At 41.6% G+C, this 19,718-nt stretch overlaps 2 protein-coding genes across 9 annotated transcripts in view; one reads left to right on the top strand and one right to left on the bottom strand.

Moving 5' to 3' along the window:
* The window catches only part of WASHC4 (WASH complex subunit 4), a 42,575-nt gene extending 33,364 nt beyond the window's left edge, over positions 1-9,211 (bottom strand). For 3 of the 5 annotated variants that reach the window (XM_069807412.1, XM_069807413.1, XM_069807411.1), the window contains exons 1-6: positions 9,077-9,211; positions 4,900-5,039; positions 3,750-3,803; positions 3,561-3,626; positions 3,345-3,390; positions 924-991 (exon numbers count right to left, since the gene is read on the bottom strand). In XM_069807412.1, the coding sequence (XP_069663513.1) occupies positions 924-991; positions 3,345-3,390; positions 3,561-3,626; positions 3,750-3,803; positions 4,900-5,039; positions 9,077-9,137 (435 nt within the window). In that variant the 5' untranslated portion in view covers positions 9,138-9,211. Of the gene's footprint in view, positions 1-923; positions 992-3,344; positions 3,391-3,560; positions 3,627-3,749; positions 3,804-4,899; positions 5,040-9,076 lie in introns of those variants that run through there. The other 2 variants (XM_069807414.1, XM_069807415.1) reach the window with 2 other exon arrangements.
* A 248-nt stretch (positions 9,212-9,459) lies between these two features.
* Positions 9,460-19,718, top strand: part of ALDH1L2 (aldehyde dehydrogenase 1 family member L2) — a 41,062-nt gene continuing 30,803 nt past the window's right edge. For 2 of the 4 annotated variants that reach the window (XM_069807424.1, XM_069807421.1), the window contains exon 1: positions 17,199-17,361. In XM_069807424.1, coding sequence (XP_069663525.1) covers positions 17,311-17,361 — 51 coding nt within the window. In that variant the 5' untranslated portion in view covers positions 17,199-17,310. Of the gene's footprint in view, positions 9,517-10,082; positions 10,352-17,198; positions 17,362-19,718 lie in introns of those variants that run through there. The other 2 variants (XM_069807420.1, XM_069807422.1) reach the window with 2 other exon arrangements.

Raw genomic sequence — 19,718 nt, forward strand, 5'->3', positions numbered from 1 at the left:
TAGGACAAAAAGCTTGAAAAATGGGGAAAAAAAAGTCCCATGATACCCTAAAACTAACTGTACTTGGGCATGGTAAAAGAGGTTGAGAAACAACTTCCTATAGCATTCTACCTGTTATGACTCAGTAAATGACTACTGCCATGCTACTATACACCAAGAACAGCAATTCTAATCTTAGTTAAACTAGCATTTGTTTAAACATTCTGGAAGCTTCCTGTATATTCTCTGCTTCAAAACAGATATTTCATTACAAGCAATACTGCATAAAAACAGAGACATTTGGGGGAACAGGACAGTCACTTAAGCTATGCTAATGATAAGAAAAATTTCACAGTAGACTGAAACCCCAGAGCACAGGAAATCTGCAGAAAAAACACAGATCCTGTTTTCATGCAAAGGACCCTGATAACCAAGCTGTAGAGGAAATCAGTGTTCTTCTCTGAAAGTTTGAGTGAGGCACAAACGATTTTTTTTCAGGTACCTGTTTTAATTTTGCTTTCTTTTATTAGCTAAAAAAAGATGTGTAAACAATTAATCCATTCCCAATGCTCAATGAAAACTAAAACTTACTAATAAAAACATAAAAATAGATAACTTTACCATCAAATTAAACAACCTCAATTTATCTTCTCTTACCAAAATTTTAAGTAAATTCTAATTTCTTTGAGCAATGATTACACAAACTGTAATTTCTTCTGTTGTTAGACTTCCAGAGTTTTAGTCAAGTATAAAAAAAAAACAAAACAGTGCGTGATACATCAGCTGGTTGTGACAGGTTTGCATGCAAAACATAGTAACGTATCAAATGACTGAAATGCCTTTCAGCAAGATGCAAGCAGGATACTGCAGACTGTTAAATCCACTTTGCAAGTAAAATTAAGAGTGTAATTGCTGTCAAAAAAAAAAATCAAAACATACCCTACCTGCAAGAAAGAAACAAATCTTCCCATCTGTATTTGGCAATCTCCCTCCACCATGCTGGAATCTGTGGCTTAAAAGAAAACATTTGTCACCACTTTCAAAAGCCTGTGTTATACCTGTTAAATTAACATTGAAACTTGTCCTCCAAGCCAATTGTTTGTCATACAAGTGGAGCACACTATTATACGCATACTGATGGAGCCTTAACAACTTCTAATTTTGCTTTCCTAAGCTGGACTTATTTTTGAAGTTTCTTTCTTATTAAAAATCACATTGTTTATAAGTTAGACACAAAGCAGGAAAAAATCTCCATCACCTGAAAGAAAATAAAGAATATGAAACATAATTCTTTAAAGGCAATATATATTATAAACTTTTATATAAAAGTTTCCATTTTAAAAAGTTTGTATGAAAGTACTAGGTATTTATACTGCAAGGAACACCCACTGGTAATTATTTACTGAAAGAATATACTACACCACTAATCAGAAGAAAAAGCTGTGCAGCATACAATTTCCTCAAAAATTTCATTTTCTTCTTCCTACATATCATCCTGCACAAAACAACCGGCTCATCACCGTAGCTTCAAAGCATTACCTGTATGACAAAGTACACTAACAGGATACTATGAAACACAGTAATTACACCATCAATGCCAAATTGTTTCAGTCAGCTGGAGTGATTGTAATACCACCTGACAAAATATAGTCTTTTTAATTTGATGACAGATTCATGCTCTAGACTTGAGATTTTTCTATTGGGCCACCCTGGGCAAAAATGGCTTACAATTGCAAGTTTACCTGCAGAAGAAATGCAGGTCTTATTGCTTCATAAAATGTTCTTTTAGACCAGTCACCAGAGACTAAAGGAGTCTCCATACTTCTGTAAGATGGAGCTCTGGGACAAGATTCTAAATATTGCATGCTTCCCCTTTACACACTTTATGTAACCTTTACTCTATTTAGTGTATGTCCCAAAAAAATCTATCCAACTATATTTCAACCATCCTTGAGCCAGTAACTTTGCCAGCTGTTCTAAGTAAGCAAGCTTTCTGTTATCAAAGCAGATGCTACACGGAGGAATATGGAAGTGGAGAACATAATTTCTGCATCCCTACCTAACCCGCAGAAGGCTGACCTCTCAGTTCCTGCCATTCTCAAGCATTCCCTGCAGAACACCCATCAGGAACAAACTGCTGCTGTAATATGTTAATCTACAACAGTCTGACTTCTTTCATGCTGGAGACATGGAAAACTTTTCAGGGATCCCCAGTATAATTTTGGCAGCATATCACTTTCTTTTAAGATATTTAAAACCACATCTGATAAGAAGTGAGAATCTGCTAAGGGAAAAAAAAACACCCCACCAATAAAACAAAACCCCCACACTTTTTCGCGTTCCTTAACTGAAGCCATCTTATATAGCACCTAAAAGAATGATAAATAGTCCCTAGCTCAAAGATTTCACATTCCCCAATACTTCTGTCACAGTCAAGGCTCTTGGAAAGCTTTTAAAAAGCCCTTTATGAAAAGGCCTTCCCTTTCTCTCAAATTTCTGAAATAGAAAACAAAGTTAGGTGATATATCCTTAAATCAGCTCATTAATATATTCAAGCCCTCAGGACCAAGATCTGTGCTTATTCCCAGACTAGCATCCTTTATGGTGGAAGCTTAAGACCAACCCTTCGCAGGAGTTACCAGTTTAAATCCAAGACAAAAAGCAGCTTTCACCTGAAGCAGGGTCTCATGACTTGTCAATTGAATTGGCTTGTAATCACTTATGCCCCTGTATTACATCGTGGTTGGTCTAAACAGTAATACAAGTACTGTTACCTGCACTTGAAGGGCAGGTGACACTAACACTGCAACTCCTCTTGAAACAACTATGGTTGCATAAGTAGGCAGGACTTGGTCCAACTTATTTATTAATGGTTTCATTGGTTTATTACAATCAAATTACAGATTTATTATTTTACTACAACTGATGTAAAATCTAGTCCCAATAGGAAATAAGCTGGTTTAGGATGTGTTTACATGTGAAAAACAGGTTTTCAATACATTACTTTGAAAAAATATCTGCTACAGTATACAAGCTGTACATTATACATTTCATACAACCTCAACAGCCCATACTGCCTACTTCTCATGTAAATAAAGCTGCAACAAAACTCCCTGTTAATGTAACAATACTTACTGCAGGTAACAGGGCTTTACAGATAAATCTTAATTCTTACCTTAAGCTAACTCAGGACAGTTACAAGACACTAACATATATCCCTATAACCTCAAAGTCTGTTATTTGGTGTTCAAAGCTACAGAGAAAGCATGTACCTGTATTATAAAATTACACTTATTGTAGCATTTAATATAACCTGAAGCAGTAACATAAAACTACAAACTTTTACAGTAAAGGGAGCTACTTACCTCCTTCTCCATAAAACAAGAGGCCATTATAAAATTTAGTTTCTGCCTAACAACAAAAGCAGAAATTTGTTTTTTAATAAATAGGATATATGTAATCATGCTACAAAAATTTAGACATCACATCTTGTTTCTTTACTGCTAAAGAATAAAACTATATATCAGCTTGCCAATCTGCAAACATTTTAATACACAGTAATAAAAGACAGCTGAATTTACCTCATATTTTAACTTCTTGATTTCACAGCAAAGAGCAGCATACACAGTTATTACTTTGTTTAGAACCTAGATTCAAAGGAGGGAAAAACCCACACAGATTACAAATAGATTCACATTTAGAGGGCTTGGTTTTAGTCAGAATAACTATTATTTTGATTTTTTTTTTTCTTTTAAGCATAAAGCACTTACCTTGTTTTCTGTCTTTATGAGCTCTAGTAGGGAGGACTGTTCGTATGGCAAAAGCTAAAATTTAAAACAAAAAAAACAAAACCCAAGACACAACTTTAGAAAGTATTGGTCAAAAATACATTTATCCAACTAGGTAAGTATTCCCCCCCCCCCCCCCCCCCCGACCAAGTTTAATCTCAAACAGGGTCAGTAATAAGAGGGCTGTAATTGCACACTACTGGCAACCTATGCTGCAGGAAACCTTCGCTCTTCACATTTACTTGGAAATACCTTTCCTTTCACTCTAGGCAGAAAGGCAAATAACTAGGTATACTATGTAGCATTTACAACAATTTACTTACAAAACTAAGAAAACAACAGCATGGTCATTATGGAGTATGTAGAAAAAAAACCCAACAGCTCAGGAAGTCTAAAACATGAATTAAGAATCCCAAATGCAGGAAACAGGATGCATGCTGTGTATCTATATGCAGGCACTGACACTGTACTGAAGTCAGCTATTATATTGGCTAGTTCTTATACATCCAGCACTGTGGTGGCCCTACACATAATTTATTCAAATTATTCAGACAGATGATTGCTTGAGAGTGCATCTTCAGCACAGACAAGTTCCATGTGGTAACAAAAGTGCTTTTAAATGATGTCTGCAAATTCAGTGAAGAGAAAAAATAATGCTCCACAGAGGACAGAGAACTTATGACCAAGGAAATAGCCACCTCTGGAGGACAGAAAATACTGTACCAAGGCCATTAAGTCAAAACACAACTATAAATACACACACAGTTCACTCCGCAGTTATACAGCTATTAGTGAGCTCTTCTGGAACCCCAACCCCCAGATAAAAACACCAACACCTACAGGGAAGAAATTTGCTTGAATTAGCCTTCCCAACACATGAAGAACTATAAATTCATTTAACTTCCACTACTATCCAAAAGACTAGAAAACAATAACATGAAAACATCTTCTCTTATGATATGCCTTAATTTATTAATTACTTGATAATTAAAATAGTATTGGATAGGTTTCTCAAAAACAAAAGTCAAAATTTTAAGAGCACAAGTGCATCAAGCTTTTACTTCTCAGGTTTTGAAGGGAAAGAGGCACTAGGAAAAATAACAGTTGCAATGCTTATTAAATATATGAAGACCTTTAATGCAATGGGATCAAGACTGAAGTCCCAAACATCTCCAACAGAGTCATCCAAAGCATCTTCAATTCTCTTCAGCTGAGATGTATATTCCTCAAGAAATTTTCCATAATTCTTCAACTGCACTTCGGCGTGAATTTCTGAGAATTGATAACATTTGTACAGTTTTATAGACTGTTCAGTAAACTGCAATATCAAAAATGTTACTAAAAAATATTTAATCTGTTTCCATTTAGCTCTAGTACTGTATTCCTCATTTTGATGCAGCATTTTTCCTTAATACAAGTGCATTTTTAATACAAAGTTCTTATTTGTTTAAAAACAATCCCAGAACTCAGTGTCAATTTAAAAGAAATCGAAATACTAAAAGAATATCAAACATCCTAGTGGTTTGTAGAAAATTATTTTTCAAATTTACATATATTTTCAAACTAAGATCTTAAACAAAACTAACAATCACATTACAATACTGAGCAAAGAAATGACTGTAGAAATTGTAACACAGCAGGTGATTCTACCTATCGGCTGAACCAGCATATATGCAATTATATTAGAACTTTGAGGCAATGGGTCTAATCATTTTGGCCTGAATAGCAGTTGTATTAGTAGCAATCCTCCTTCCACTTTCCCCCTGCTACCTCTCAGTAAGTTATTTCAGCATTACACAGGAAGTTTATGGCTTTTAACAATCCCCCCCACTTGCAAATTCACCATCTTCAAGCAGAACTCTTCTTCCGCTTAGCGCCTAGACATTGAAATGCACAGCTGTCCGTTACTGTTAGGGGTAAGTAGGTTCAGCTGGTCAAACACTAAGAACAATGGTATTCATTAGCAAAGTCAGTCTAAAGACAATTAGTCCACAAAAGTTTCATTCAATCTATCCTGATCTTTTTTCTTCCCACATTAAGACACTCTCCCCTCCTCCCCAGATTATATACAATTACTAACTCAGTTGCATAATCTGAACTACAGAGTGCACGATTACGGCTCAAGGCTTCTATGCTCAGTAAGAAAGTACAATCCTTTTTCATGTGAAAACTAAAGTGTTTTCCCCATAATTATATAACAAATCTAATAGCTTGTGATCTTCTACTATTTGTTGACAACAGGATTATCTAAAAACTTGAATGTAAATCAGCTGTACAACTGACCTTTTCCTAAACAAGAATTCAACTCTCACATAGCTTTATACATGCCCTTTCCACATTTCAGCAAGTAGGCTGCTCTAAAAAGTTCAAAGAACTTACATTCTTTTATTCTGCATGTTTAACCTCTTACCCATCCACATTGCCAATAATTGAGCCAAATGGTACTTGATGGCTACTTCAGTGGAAGAGCACTACTGAATCAATTTTCACTTAAGACATTTTTTGGAGAAAGAAAATATTTGACTGAGACACTGCACCGGGCAGAAGGGGAGGAATGAATAAGGACAAAAATAAGGAAAAGATGAGAAGGACTATGCACAGGAATGTTGAGATTGAGAAGGAGAAATGACTGCAATGAAATCCTGAACTAATTCTAAGCGACTACTTCAAAGCCAGCAGCAATGCCAACCACATGGGCACATGGACTGCAAAACCTATCCAAGAAGCACAGTGAAGTAAACTGTCTCTCACAAAGTTCTGCATTAGTGCCATTGGGTGCTACCTGTACCTGCAGCCTAGACAGCGTACAGGCACTGTCAAAATAAGGAGACTGAATTTCATATCAATGGATAAGAATCAAGTGAACAAAAAACTTGCATCAGCAGTATGCACTCCAGACACTAATGTGCAGGCCTTGAATTGTATCATCATATCATTCTATTCTATCAAATTCATCTCATCTTTCAGGTTCCTTCCAGTGCATCTTCTGGAAGCTCTGCTGCAGAAAACCAGTAGGACACTGATGGATGCAGAGCCCTGCAGAACGGAGTTTAACTAGCCACCATAGCAGCTTCAGTACTTTACTGCTAGAAAATCTGGAGTATGGAGACTTATTATTATAGAGGTATGCTGCGGTATTTCCCCAATCCCATCACCTGCCTTTGCACAAAAGACAAACTAAGAGTAGAGAAACTGACAGAGATATTGGGGCTTTATAGGAAGAACAGAAAAAGCTTCCAAGTCACACAAGAGTAGCAAATTGGCACTGCTGTTCAAATCAATTCCCTACAAAACAGGCAGCATTATCTCAACCAAAATCTCACATCAGCACTCTGCTAGAGACCCACAAACTGTCACTTTTTCAGCAGCCACATGATGGATTTGAACAATGCTATAGCTCAACATAATAGATATTAAATATTTCCAAATACTTAACTATTGATAGCCATCAATTTGCCACCTTGTACTGATCATACATAAAATAAGAGACAGGTGTGAATAATTTATCACTATTTTAGAGAGACAAGAGAGTGAAAGCTATTAGCTAGCCAGATACAGGCAGGGCTCAACTGATAAAAAATGACTTGGTGATGGGGAAAGCTTTTTAAGATGCAGAAAAATTTTCCTAAGTAAACTGGCTTACATGGAGAAAGGAAAAGAAGTCACAGAAAGCAGATATTTTCTTTTTCTTCAGAGCAGCAGACATATTTCATAAGGTATAATCTGTTTACAATAAAGTTTGATTTAGTTTCTCCTCAGGTGATAAAATGAAAGCATTACAACTGGAAAAATGCAAGAGATCTACTCAGCAGTACAGATCCCCCAACTTAATCTTATCGTCTTCCATAAAATCAGCAATATCAATATTCAATGGACTTATCGTCACAGCAGGATTCACAAGTGCTCTGTCCATAAATATCTAGGACAGAGATACAACAAACCAGCCTTCCTTAGTATCTTGTGTCCTCAGTTGAGGCTGTTATAATTGCTAAAGGTTAGTGATATAGTTATAAAATGAAAGTAGACAACAGCAACAAAAAATGTTTTTCAAGACACAGGATTTTTCTTTGGCTTTTCTCTAGGAGAACTTTGTGTGCCACTCACAACGGAAGATCAGCCTGTTTGTTCATCATCAGGATGGTGGTAATGGAGCATATTATGTCACGTAAAGTTCTCCCAGCTGCACTTAATGTCACAGTCAAACTAGTGGAGATCTGGCACTTTGAATAAAAGCTACATTCTCCATTCTGCAGCTAGAGAACTGGCAAAAAGCTCAGCTCAGGACAGCTTCAGTTTCCACTGAAATCCAGATTAAATGAATATGGCATAAACAGTATCATCGGTTGGGATAACATTGTATGTGAAACAGTTGGTCCATGAGTGGCATATTTTCACAGTAACACCTGGTGTAATTAATCTGGCACAGTTCAATTTACAGTGTGTATTACAGTGTGTCAACCGTATATGTTCCATGTTTAGAAAGTAGGTCACCTCCACAGGCTGAGAAAAACATGGATTTTGATGGGCACGCGAGCCCACTATCAAAGACTTAAGCATCACAAGGTCTTATTTAATTATTTTTTAAAGGTGAAACCGCAAGTGACCGTCCAACTCCACGCCAGAAAGCCTTTACCAACAGAAGCTGCATACCACTAACTTATCTCGATATGACTTCTCTGGCTAGCCGAGGAAGCAACTGCCAAAATTTGTGAGCCACGAGAAGCGCTGGGGAGTGAAAGAAACGCCATCCCCACGACAAGCATCTGTTCCTCCTGCCCGGTTCGCGCAAGAAAAGAAAGTCACGCAAGCCTGCCTGCCCCCTCCCTGCCACACTGGGGGCACTGGAGACGGCTCCCCGGGGGGGTCAAGGATGAAGGGTTGGAAAAGCCACTCTCCCACCCCAAACAGCCCCCGACAACTACGCAGAGGGCGGTGGGAGGGGAAAAAAAAAAGGTCACCGCGACCGCCCACCCCCGCCGGCCTGACCGGAGGAGGAAGCGGCGCTCGGCCGGCGGCCGGGGGAAGGGGCGAGGCGAGCGCCCGGCTCCCCGCGCAGAGCGGGCAGGGTCCGTGAGGGAGGCTGGGGGGGGCGAGCGAGCTCAGCTCCCGCGACCGCTGCCTCCTCCCTCCCTCCCTCCCGTTCCCAGCGAGGATGCAGCGACCTGAGGGACCAGGAGGGGTCCGGGGCCGGGAGGGGAACCAGGGTCTCCTCAGCCCCTCCGCGGCGTTTACCGCCACAACCCGCCTGGCCTGGCGCTGCCCCCCCCCCCCCAACCCTCCTCCCCACCCTGCCCTCCCTCAGCGCTCACTCTGCGAGCCGTCGTCGAGGCGGTCGAACTCCCAGTCCGGGGAAAGGGTCTCCAGCGCCATCGCCGCCGCCCGCGCCCGGCAGCGGCTCTTCCCCCCCCCCCCGCCTCACGCCCCTGACTCAGGCGCACGAGACTTCCTGCCCCGCTCCCGCGCCGCACGCTGGGAAATGGAGGCGGAGGGGCAGCGCTTGGCCTCCGGCAGGAGGCGGGGCGAGGCGGGGAGGGGAGGGGAGGGGCGGGGCGGGCGGTGGCGCCCCCGCGAGGACAGCCGTTGCACAGCCCCGCCCCTCCCTCGCCTCGCGGGCGCCCCTGAGGCGATGCCGCGCGCTCTGCCCCGCCCCGCCCCGCCGCCTTGCCCTGAGGGGTTTCCCGCCCGGTCGGTTCCCTCACGGCTCGGCGGGCCGGTTCGCGAGTGTCAGTGACTGCCCCCCCCGGCGAAGGTCAGGGCGGATTAAAGCAGAGGGAGAGCGGGGATTAGGGAGGCAGGCACTCCGCTTCGGCCCCGTGGTGCGGGAGGAGAGCGGAGCGGCAACCGCCACGGGCGGTGGCACTGCCGGGCAGCGGCGCCTCAGAGCTGCCGTGAGGCAGGGGAGTCCCCTCTCTGGAGTCCGCTCTCTCCCTTCTTTACTCTGACCCCCCCCCCCTGCATCTGTGAGATGATGGTTTTGGCGAGGCAGGGCCTGTCTGCGAGGTGCGGGGGCTTTGGGAGCATTTCTGCTTTTCCCCTGGTGTACAGGGCCCCAGCCTGAGTCCCACTGGCACCGATTCCACACCTCTTGTCACGCTGCTGAGAAGTGGGAAAACTGCGGGGTACAGTCGATAGAGTGTGACACACACACCCCACCCCCCGCCAGCACTTCCCCTTTCTGATGCTGGAACAAGGGAGCGGTGGGAGGAACTATTCCAGCTGTGGGGGGGGGGGTCTGGAGCTCAGAGACAGCTGCACGGGGTGACCGCTGCAATAGTGTCATCTAACCATCTCCCTGTAATTTGTTGTCGCACAGAGCCATGAGGTACTTACCTGGATGCGGTCAGTCACTGTTTTCAGGGCCCCGATGGGTCTAATATCAGAGAATAAAAATAGAAGTGCTTTGGATAGCAAGAGGAGTAGCCACTCGGGGCCACTAACAATGACCACAGCAATTACATTGCCTCAGCAGAATCTGTAGGAGCAGCAGAAAAAGAAATGGCTTCAAAAGCAGTGTCACCGGGAGCATCAGCAATTTCAGCAGGGAGAGCGCAACAGAAATAGCAGCTCCAATGAGGGATGTATCAGTAAGTGCAGGATCAGCCATAAAAGCTAACTCTGTAATGCAGCAGGTCTGAAAATAGCACCTACTATAATTGTTTTCTGATTGAAAGGAATCCATCCTTTAGAATCTATTGATTTTAGAAGTTTCTTGGGAAGAAAGATCTGTTTGGCAGGTTTATTGTTCATGAGTTTTTACCTATTTAAAGTGCGTTCTAAGAGACCAGCCTGGGTCTGGGAAAGAAAAGATCAAATTTAGTTTTGTGTGGAACGACATAAACAATGTTTGGAATAACTTTTTTTTTTTAAGGGAGAGAACTCTGCTTTGGTAAATGTTGTCAAAAAATCATAATGTAAATATGTATCCTCCATTCATTGGCTTCTGTGCAAACTTAAGATGTTCATGTTGGAGTGTTTTAAGTCCCTAGAAGTTTAATTCTGGAGGACGTTGACAGCTGGCAGTGAGCACAGGTGTCTCTAAGGAGAAGATAACTATCACACAAAATGAAACCACAATTTATGCTTGACTTTAAGGATTGCATTCTGTCTACAGCAATGCAGGTGCAGTGTTCGTTGAACTCAGTAGAGCTGCTATACATTTATTCAAAGCCAAGGTATGTCTTCCAGTTTTGAAAAACAAAACAATAGAAAACTTTTCCCTACAAACCATATATGCTTTCTTTGAAGCAAATACTGTCTCTTTCAGTTATGGAAGACTGCACATAAACAGAGGCTTTCAGAGTGCTTAAAAAGTAGTCACCAGGCTTTTTGTTACCTGTCTCAGAAAAACATGTCCTTGAATTCTGCAGGACGGTACAAGAGAAAAACTTGTAGAACTGGCACTTTGTAGGGCCCTCCCTTCCCTGCATCTGAACTGAATTTGTAAAGAGTGAAATACTGTAGGGTTGGTTATTGCAAGGTTGTGAGATCGTCAAAACTGCATTCAAGGTAACCCAACTGGTTGGTCTATGCAGTGGCCACACCAAAGAGTGCACTGTGATCCCCACAGCATAATCTGATGTAACCCTTATTTTGAATATGGGAAAAAAAATTACTTTAAAAGAAAATGTACTTAAATAGTGCATTTTTAAAAAAAGGAGAAGGAGGGTCCATAACTGAAAAAAATCATAATTAGACTCAAGTAAGTACAGCAGTTAAATTTTATGCTGCCATTCATGATGCAGTTATTTAAATGACTTATTATTGGGTTTTCCTGTGGCTCCCTAGGTGGCAGTGTTTTGTTGCTTACACTGAAGTTATTTAGGTCAATTCTAGATGCTGCTAGAATTTCTATTTCCTCTGAAAATCTGATTTAGACTTTATCTTGAAGCTGACTGTTTTAGTGACAGCAAGTCTAGCACAGCTTTGATAAGTTTTCTGTGCTGTCTTATCAGTGAATGGCTTTATGCTGTTTGCTCATGTGAAATTATTGACATTTTATAAGCATCATTTCTGAAAGCTGGGTGACACTCATGGCTTCCATTTGTACCAGGAAGGTTTTATGTGGTACAAGCTTATAGGAAGTTGCTAAGATTATTCAAATATCTGTTAGTATCTTCAGATAATACAGTAGTCAGAAAAGTCTTTAGACTTTGTTTAATACAGTGATTTTTGGTAAGCTGAGTATTACCAAACACAGGCATAGTTGAGAATACATTTTATGTTGACCAGAACAAAATGATCATGAAAGTAAAATTTCATGTTGGACTTTCACATGAACTGAGTGAAATGTGAACATAAATATGTTCCAGCTGAAATTACTTGTTACACTTGAGTACGAGGAAGGATAGGTGAGAGAAAAAAGTCCAAAAGATAGTAGAATTAATATGGTACCATGACTGTTTTATTTATGGACTGAAGTGGCTAGGTATCTATGAATTCATAAATCAACAGGGGCTTGATTCCACGAGGTACTAAAAATCTGTTTTTCCTTTGAAATGATCCCGGTTGGAAATATCATTCAACATTGGACAATACAGTTACCTGGTATTTTTAAACAGTGTTTTTATGATGTTTGAAAGCTTATTGAAAACTTTAACATAGCATCCAAGCGGGAACCATTTTATTAAAAAAAAAAACCAAAACACCAAACTGGTGAAAAGCATCCAGAGCAAAAATTGCTTCTCGTGTATACAGGCAAAGCTCCACCAAGATTGATAGAACTGCAGTTACTTACAGGAGAAAGAATTTGGCTTGCTGGATCTGCTGGAAACCAACCATGCTATACATTCCTTGTCTGTGGACATTTAATGCTCAGCTCTCTGAATATTTTAAATAAAATTAAGTTCTTGCTGAAAGTTTTTGTGGCAGGATTCCCAGAAAGGATTTACTATCTGAGATTTGCTCTTTGCAACTCTGTTCCACAAAGATAACGCCAATTTTTGCAGAAGTAGTTTCTATTCTATTGTATGGAATTTGAGAGACTTCCATTTATGCATATGAGTAAGGCATCTGCACATGATAATTCTTTCTACTGGTTAAATTGGTAAAATAATTCCCTTTTCTCATCAAATATATGCCTCCTTTTGGTTACTCTGGAAAAAATGAAATGTCAAGCATGACACTTTAAATGGTTGTCTAGATGGCAGAAAATCAGTATCAGTAGATTGTGAAAGCCTTACTATCATGTGGGTATCTGGTCTGAAATGAAGTTAAGACCCAGTGAAAAAAAGAAGAAGAAAAGCAAGTTTTAAATATAAATGTTGCAGAGATAAAACAAGAAATAACTTTCCCATTAAATCTTGCTTCAACAAGTGGAAAAACATGAAAAGTTTCTGTTGTATAAAATTTGAGTTGAAACTTGTCATGCAATTAACATAGTTAGGAAATAACCAGTACAAAGCCTTACTTTATTTATTTTTTTTTAATTACTCAGTCTTTAAAACTGGGTGAACTCTGAAGTACTCCTGAGGAATTTGAATCTGAACTATGACCAAATCTTTATTCATCATGAAAACCTGCATCAAGGCTGATTTCCAATGACAAAAAGCCTATGCAGAGCTAGTTTAGTTGATTACTGAATGCCAGGGCATGATTTTCCAAAGAAAGCAAATCCTGGAAGATTCCGAGCAGTTTCCCAAGCACTTCAGTATATGCACGTACTCTGTGTCCTGTGGAACACAGCCTTCCCCAATGATCTTGCCAAGTCTTGGTGATATCTCCAAAGACACTGGGTAACTTCTGCTTCACAGAAATCAACAAGGATTTATAATATTCAGGCGGATTAGGTCTTATATTTGTTCTGTACATTTCTGCACATACAAACACATTTTGCTTTGTGAGCAGGCTATTGAACCAGCATGTTTAGCTCCTGAATGCTTTTTGTATACATATCCCCTATCTGGTTTTGTGACTTGCTGACATACATCTCTGGAAAATTAGGGAACAGAACGGGGGAAGCCCATGCTGGAAAGCTTATTATGGATAATTGCAGTTTTTTTCAAAGCTAAACTTTGGCTTTAAGAAACAAGGACCAGAACTGGAAGAAAAAAATATAGAGAGAAAACTTAATGTATAAAATGTGCTCCAAACCAATTGCATAAATGTACACTGGAGCTAGGATTTCTCCCCAGATTAACAAGAAACTTCGATAATTTGCAAGGTACTTTTCTGACTGGGGTACAGAAATCAGTGGGGAATACTTGGTGTCACTTTTTCCAAACACCAAAAAGCCTGGAGGAGTGCATTGTAACCATTATAATATTTGACACTGATGTTGGAGTTTACTATGTCACACAAGACCTATTGCTCATTCTCAGGCAGGTCAGCCTAATAATTTTCTGAATGACAAAAACCATACAATTTGAATTGACTGTAAATGTTTACACTGATCCTTGAAATTCTGAATAGCCAATTTCTTAAGTGTTTGTTAAAACCTGTGCATATGAGTTCATCACTCTGATCATAAGAAAGAAGCTGATGGTATGCAGATGCCATCCTTGCATGTGATTTAGCACACCCTTACCCCTGTTCGTCTCCCTGCCCCTCTCATTACTGTGAAATCTAAAGTAAAGCCCACATCTTACTCCTCAGCTCTTCTTTGTGCCGTGATTCTGCTGACAACAGACACCTTCTCTTGTGATCTTTCCCTTTTGTCACCTAACATTTTAGTAGTCTGTGAAGTAAATGGAGATGTATTATTGTCTTAATAGGTTTGGAGTTGTCTTTTGGAGTTGAAGGTATGCCAACTAATTAAAACCTTCGTGCTTTACACGCGCATTGTTTTATTGTCTATGTTGTGTGTGTGTAATGAATAGAGCCAGAAGTCATTACAAATTGCTTACCTGGGAAAACCAGGTATTTTGCCGTAAGCCTGTGCATCGATAGTTAAATGCCAAATGAGTGGTGTTCTAGTTGAGTAGGAATTTGGATCATGAACCAGGATTTGGAATTTCATGAACTTCAGCAATGCTTGAATCCAGTTCTAAACTGCAGTATAGGACCATTTTGATGCCAGCTTTTATAGTAGAAGTTGTTTGCCCTCTATTGTATGGAATTTGTGCAACTTCCATCAAGTCATAGGAAGACTATACATACACTGATTCCTCCTACTGTCTGAGGTAGTGAAATAGTTCCTTTAGTAAGGACTAGATGTCTACACTTTTTATTGAGCATCTAGTGGTTTTTGTCAGTTGCATGACTGTCTTGTGCTTGCGTGCGTATAGTCGCTGTATCACTACAACATGACCTATCAAACTGTGCATTTATTAATCTTTCTTAAAGAAACTGCAAATCCAAAATGAAGATTAAGAGCAGGCATTTCAGACCAACAGTACCTGTAGTAGTTAAATGATGCATTTTAGTCCAACAAAATTATGAGTTTTAATGTTTTTATTGTACAGTTTAAAGAGGGAGTATTTTAAAGAAACACTTTTAACAATGAAATTTGGTAGATTTTATGTAAGGTAATTACAAGATATGAGGCCGCATACCCATAAAAGTAGCCAGTAACAATAGAATATATACTATTTCAAAAATAAGCTACAAAGCAAAATATCTTAGCTTTCTTAATAAAAATCTGGAATTACTGTACACCGTTCTTTTTAAACCCATAGTACTGGAGGTACTAGAGAAGGAACCACTTGTATAAACATATTGTCCCCCCTCGCTAACGGGACTTTTTGATGAATTCTACTAGTTTGTGTTTTAATGTCTCAGAGCAAAGAAACTCACTAATTCTCTATTCCATAATCTAATAAATCACCACATACTCCAAATGGCAGCATCATGAGAAGAATCTTCACTGAAGTGGGCCAAGTACTCCCCTAGGTTTTTCACCCCATAGAGAGGAAATCGTAGGAACTGACTGGTGATTTTCTGTGTTGGATTTTCATTGCAAAAGGAAAGTCCAGTGGTTTATTTTAATTAAAAAGTTTTAATTATAATTTCTGTTGATTCCACTCCATGCTACCTACACTTAGGGCAGTAAAAGTAAAGGGCAGGATATAGTTTTGCTACACAGGAGTAATGCGGGATTCCCTAAAGTAATCAGGGAATGAATTACGTTATGAGACTCATAATGCAAGCCCTTGTGTAACTTTACTCCATGGGGGAATTGAGTTGTGCCAACCTGACTTACTTTGGGACTGGCACAATTGGAAAACGCCTGTCCTTCCCGTGTCCCCTGAACAGGGGGGGACCAGCAGTTCCGCAGCAGTGCTCTTCTTGCAGGTATAGCCGAGCATTTGAAGTACCCTGAAGAAGAGGGTGGGGGCCTTGGAATTAAACCCTGGGGATTACTGCTGCACTTCTTTTGCAGGAAAGGATCAAAAAATCAGTGAGACACAGCTGTTTGCAAGTGCTAGGCGAGACTTTGTCTACTGTGTTTTCTACTGTAGCAGGATGTCTGCAGGTCATAAATTTGGCGTTAAGTGTTGCTTCCTGACCTCTCTGATGTGGTTCACAAGTCCGCCATATGATGACCAACTTCTCCATTCTTTCCTTTCTTGTTTTCTCCACAGGAATACAGTGTATTTCAGCCTTTTACCCACCCTTGTACTTTAAGATTAAGTGTTGCAGGGGTTTAAGCCTGACCCAGTTTCCAATGATGCTTATACTACTGCCATGCTATCTGCTTCGGGGTTTGCTATTCATACCCACTTTGGGATCATTTTCATTTGCCTTCTGATTTTTTTTTAGCACTTTGAATTTGTATTTGCAAGATCTTCTCCATACCTCTTGTTATGACTTTAGAAAGTGAAGTTGAAACCTTTATGTTAATAGATGACCTCAAATGCTAAAAGATTTTTTTTTTAAATTAGGTAGAAAGAGCAGCTTTAAAAATACCTGGTGATGGTGGCGATATGGATTTCCAGAAAGTCATTAATGTTTTTTAACCTCATTACCGGCATTTTTGGTACGCAAATAAACGACAGATTAATCTACGTGATCTTTTGACTGTCGCAGCAGATTCACGAGTGTCTCGCCGACAGCCTCGGCAGAGGGGACAAAGCTGGAGACGATCGGCCCTGCCGCCTCCGAGGCTGTAAACGGCCGGGGGCCGTAGCGACCCCCGCGGCAGGGGAGCGCTGGGCGCACCGGACGCGCCGCGGACCACAAAATCCCGCCCGGGTGGCCGTGGCTCGTGTCTTCGTGTGCCGGGAGCCCCTCACCCTTCCCCCCCCCCCCCGGCTAGTCCCTGCCCTCGGGGCCCCCCCGGGCAGCAGCGGGGGTGGGGAGAGCCGGGGGGGGGTCCGGTCCCGGTCCCGGTCCCGGTCCCGGTCCCGGCGTGCAGCCGCCAAGGGGGCGGGGGGCCGCGGCGGCAGCGGGAGCGGCAGGTGCGGGGCTTCTCCCCTCCAGCCGCCGCGCCGGTCCCCGCGGGCCCGGGCGGGGGCGCGCCGCCGCGGCCGCGGATGCATGCGCTGGCGGGGCGCCAGCGGCATCGGCGCGGGTTGCATCAGACGAGGCGGTCCGCCGCGGCCGCGGTGCCGGCTCGGTTTTCGCCGGGCTGCCGAGGGAGCCGGGGGAACCGGCGGCGTTCCGCAAGATGCTGCGGACAACCCCGCGGCTGCTACGGACGATCTGCACGACGGCCGCGGTGAGTCGTGTGGGGCGGGCAGCGGGGGACGTGGGCCCCCCCCGGTGCCGTACCGTGCCGTGCCGTACCGTGCCGTGCCCGGGAGAGAACGGCGGCTGCTGCTCCTCGGCGTGCCTCTCCGGTCGGAGGGCGACCCGGGGCCGAGCAAGGAGAGGGAAGTGGCGGGAGGGGGCATTTTTCAGGATGTGATGCGTATTGTCTCTGCCGGGGTTTTGGTCAAGAGCGTACAGGCACGGGAAGGTCAGGAGGGTTCGGAGGAGGGCTTGGTTTGGGTGCAGAAGCAGCATCCTGCCCGGCTGGTCTGCGGGCGGGATCGCAGCCATCATCTGGGCGCTGCGTCTTGCAGGGATGTGACTGGAAGCTGCAGGGAGCAGGCACCAGCGATGCTGTGATAATCCCCAGTAGCCGTGTGTCGAGAACAATGTGAGTGTGGCCGTTCGCTGCCTCCCTCACGCTGGATTTGCCCTGTGAGGAGCTGAAGGTTGCCTTCTAGTTAGGTAGGACCATGCCGGTTCCCACTGCCGGAGAGAAGCCCCACACTGTGGCCTAGGAAGAGTGTTTAGTTTGTGACCTCATCACCAGTTCCTTGCTCGGGGTTGAAGTTGATGGCCTAAATTCCTCTGCACCCCATGGTTTAGTTTTTTACAGCTCTGCGCATTTGTTCCAAGCCATTCTTTATGTCCTGTTAAATATATAGACTGCAGAACTCCCGCAACCTCCCTGAAAGCATTGCCTAGTCCAAATTGTACAGATGTGTAGGTCTGGCAAGCTGAATGAGGGTGGGAGATTTTTTCTTTCCTAGAGACTGTTCTTTGTTTCATGTTTGACTGCTCGGTTTAGCGTGAGGACAGCAGTCCTCTGAAGGTATCTACATGGAAGGTGTTAGAATAAGAGATTTAACACAATCTTTTTGGAAATGCACTCAGCAATGCCAAAAAATGAGAATGAATGACTGGTGAGAACGCATTGCCCGTAGCTGTGTAGATGGGAGGGGAGGCTCTACGATAGGTTTCTATTTGGAGGCACTGGAATTTAGCACATGTAGGGGGATCCTCTGTAGAAATAAAGTTGCAGTACTGCTTTTCAAAGGAGGCTTAATTCTACATTCATTTAAACAAAGATATAACATTAAAATATTTACTAGCTTCACTGAATTCTTATTCACAGGAGAAATAAAATACTGTAATCTTTTTGAGAGTAAGCTTCATAAGCAGAGTAGCAGTTACTAAATGTTAGCCTTCGAGAAATTTGATTAGAAACTGATAACCAATTGAACGTTAGACACACATACAAAAGAGGCAGTAACAGAAACTTATTTTTATCTATGAAATAAATTCTTCTACATATAGGTTTTGTAAAGTCAGACTTCTGCGAGAAGAAATGTAGCTCTTGGACTTGTCTTCCATTTTTAGGAACTAGAACTTGACAAGATAGTTAACAGCATTTGTCAGGCTGCTTCTTTACGCAGTGCTTAGTTCTATTTATTAGTTTTATTTTTGCTTAGGTGTTTTGGAGGAAGGAAAGAACCAGAACAGAAGCAAACATTAAAATACTGTATATCTTTTAATGAGCCATTGTAAAATAAAGTCCAGTATGGGATCAACAGATGGTATGGACAGAATTTTTAAATAGGGAAGTTAAATTTAAATCTGTGCTTTCATATTGAGGTGGTGAGGTAAAAGTGGACTTTCAGACAAGTTGAGCATTCAAGATAAGACTGCTTGTACAAGCAGTTCTTAAGTTTTATGCTCTTTATCTTATTTTCGTCATCCAAATTGGGAGCACTTGAGTCAGGGAAACTGAATTAATATTAATCTGCATTATAATATAAGCAAAATAGAAGGTTAAAGAAGAAATTAAAAGTTCAGACAATGAAAACAACAGAATTACAGTAGAGTGAGCACCAACTTTCTAAATTCTTATCTTTTTGTAGCACTGTCATAATAACTACATTATCCTATGATTAGTCATAAAAGAAAGGCCAGATCTCTCTAAGCCACCTGAAGTGCACTGTTTGCCATAACTAGGAATTGGGTAATCTTACAAAAGTACAGCAAAAAATCTACTCTGATACTACATGACCATTAACCTTCCCTTGCATCTGTTAATGAATGTTATACATCCATAGTCAGCCAGGCAACTACAAAAGAAGTCTAATATAACCTCTTAACATCACTGACAGAAACAATAAAAAGTTTAGTCTTTGCATATGTTACTGGTAATGATCCAATATCCATCTAGCACTTTATTCAACAGCAAAATTGTTTCGGTGTTCTTTAATGAGCTTCCTTTCTACAGCTTCTTAATGAATGCTAGTGATGGTACGCTGGCCAAAATGCGCCATTTCTGTAAGAAAG

Source organism: Haliaeetus albicilla, chromosome 19 (genome assembly GCF_947461875.1).
Source record: "Haliaeetus albicilla chromosome 19, bHalAlb1.1, whole genome shotgun sequence".
NCBI lineage: Eukaryota > Metazoa > Chordata > Aves > Accipitriformes > Accipitridae > Haliaeetus > Haliaeetus albicilla.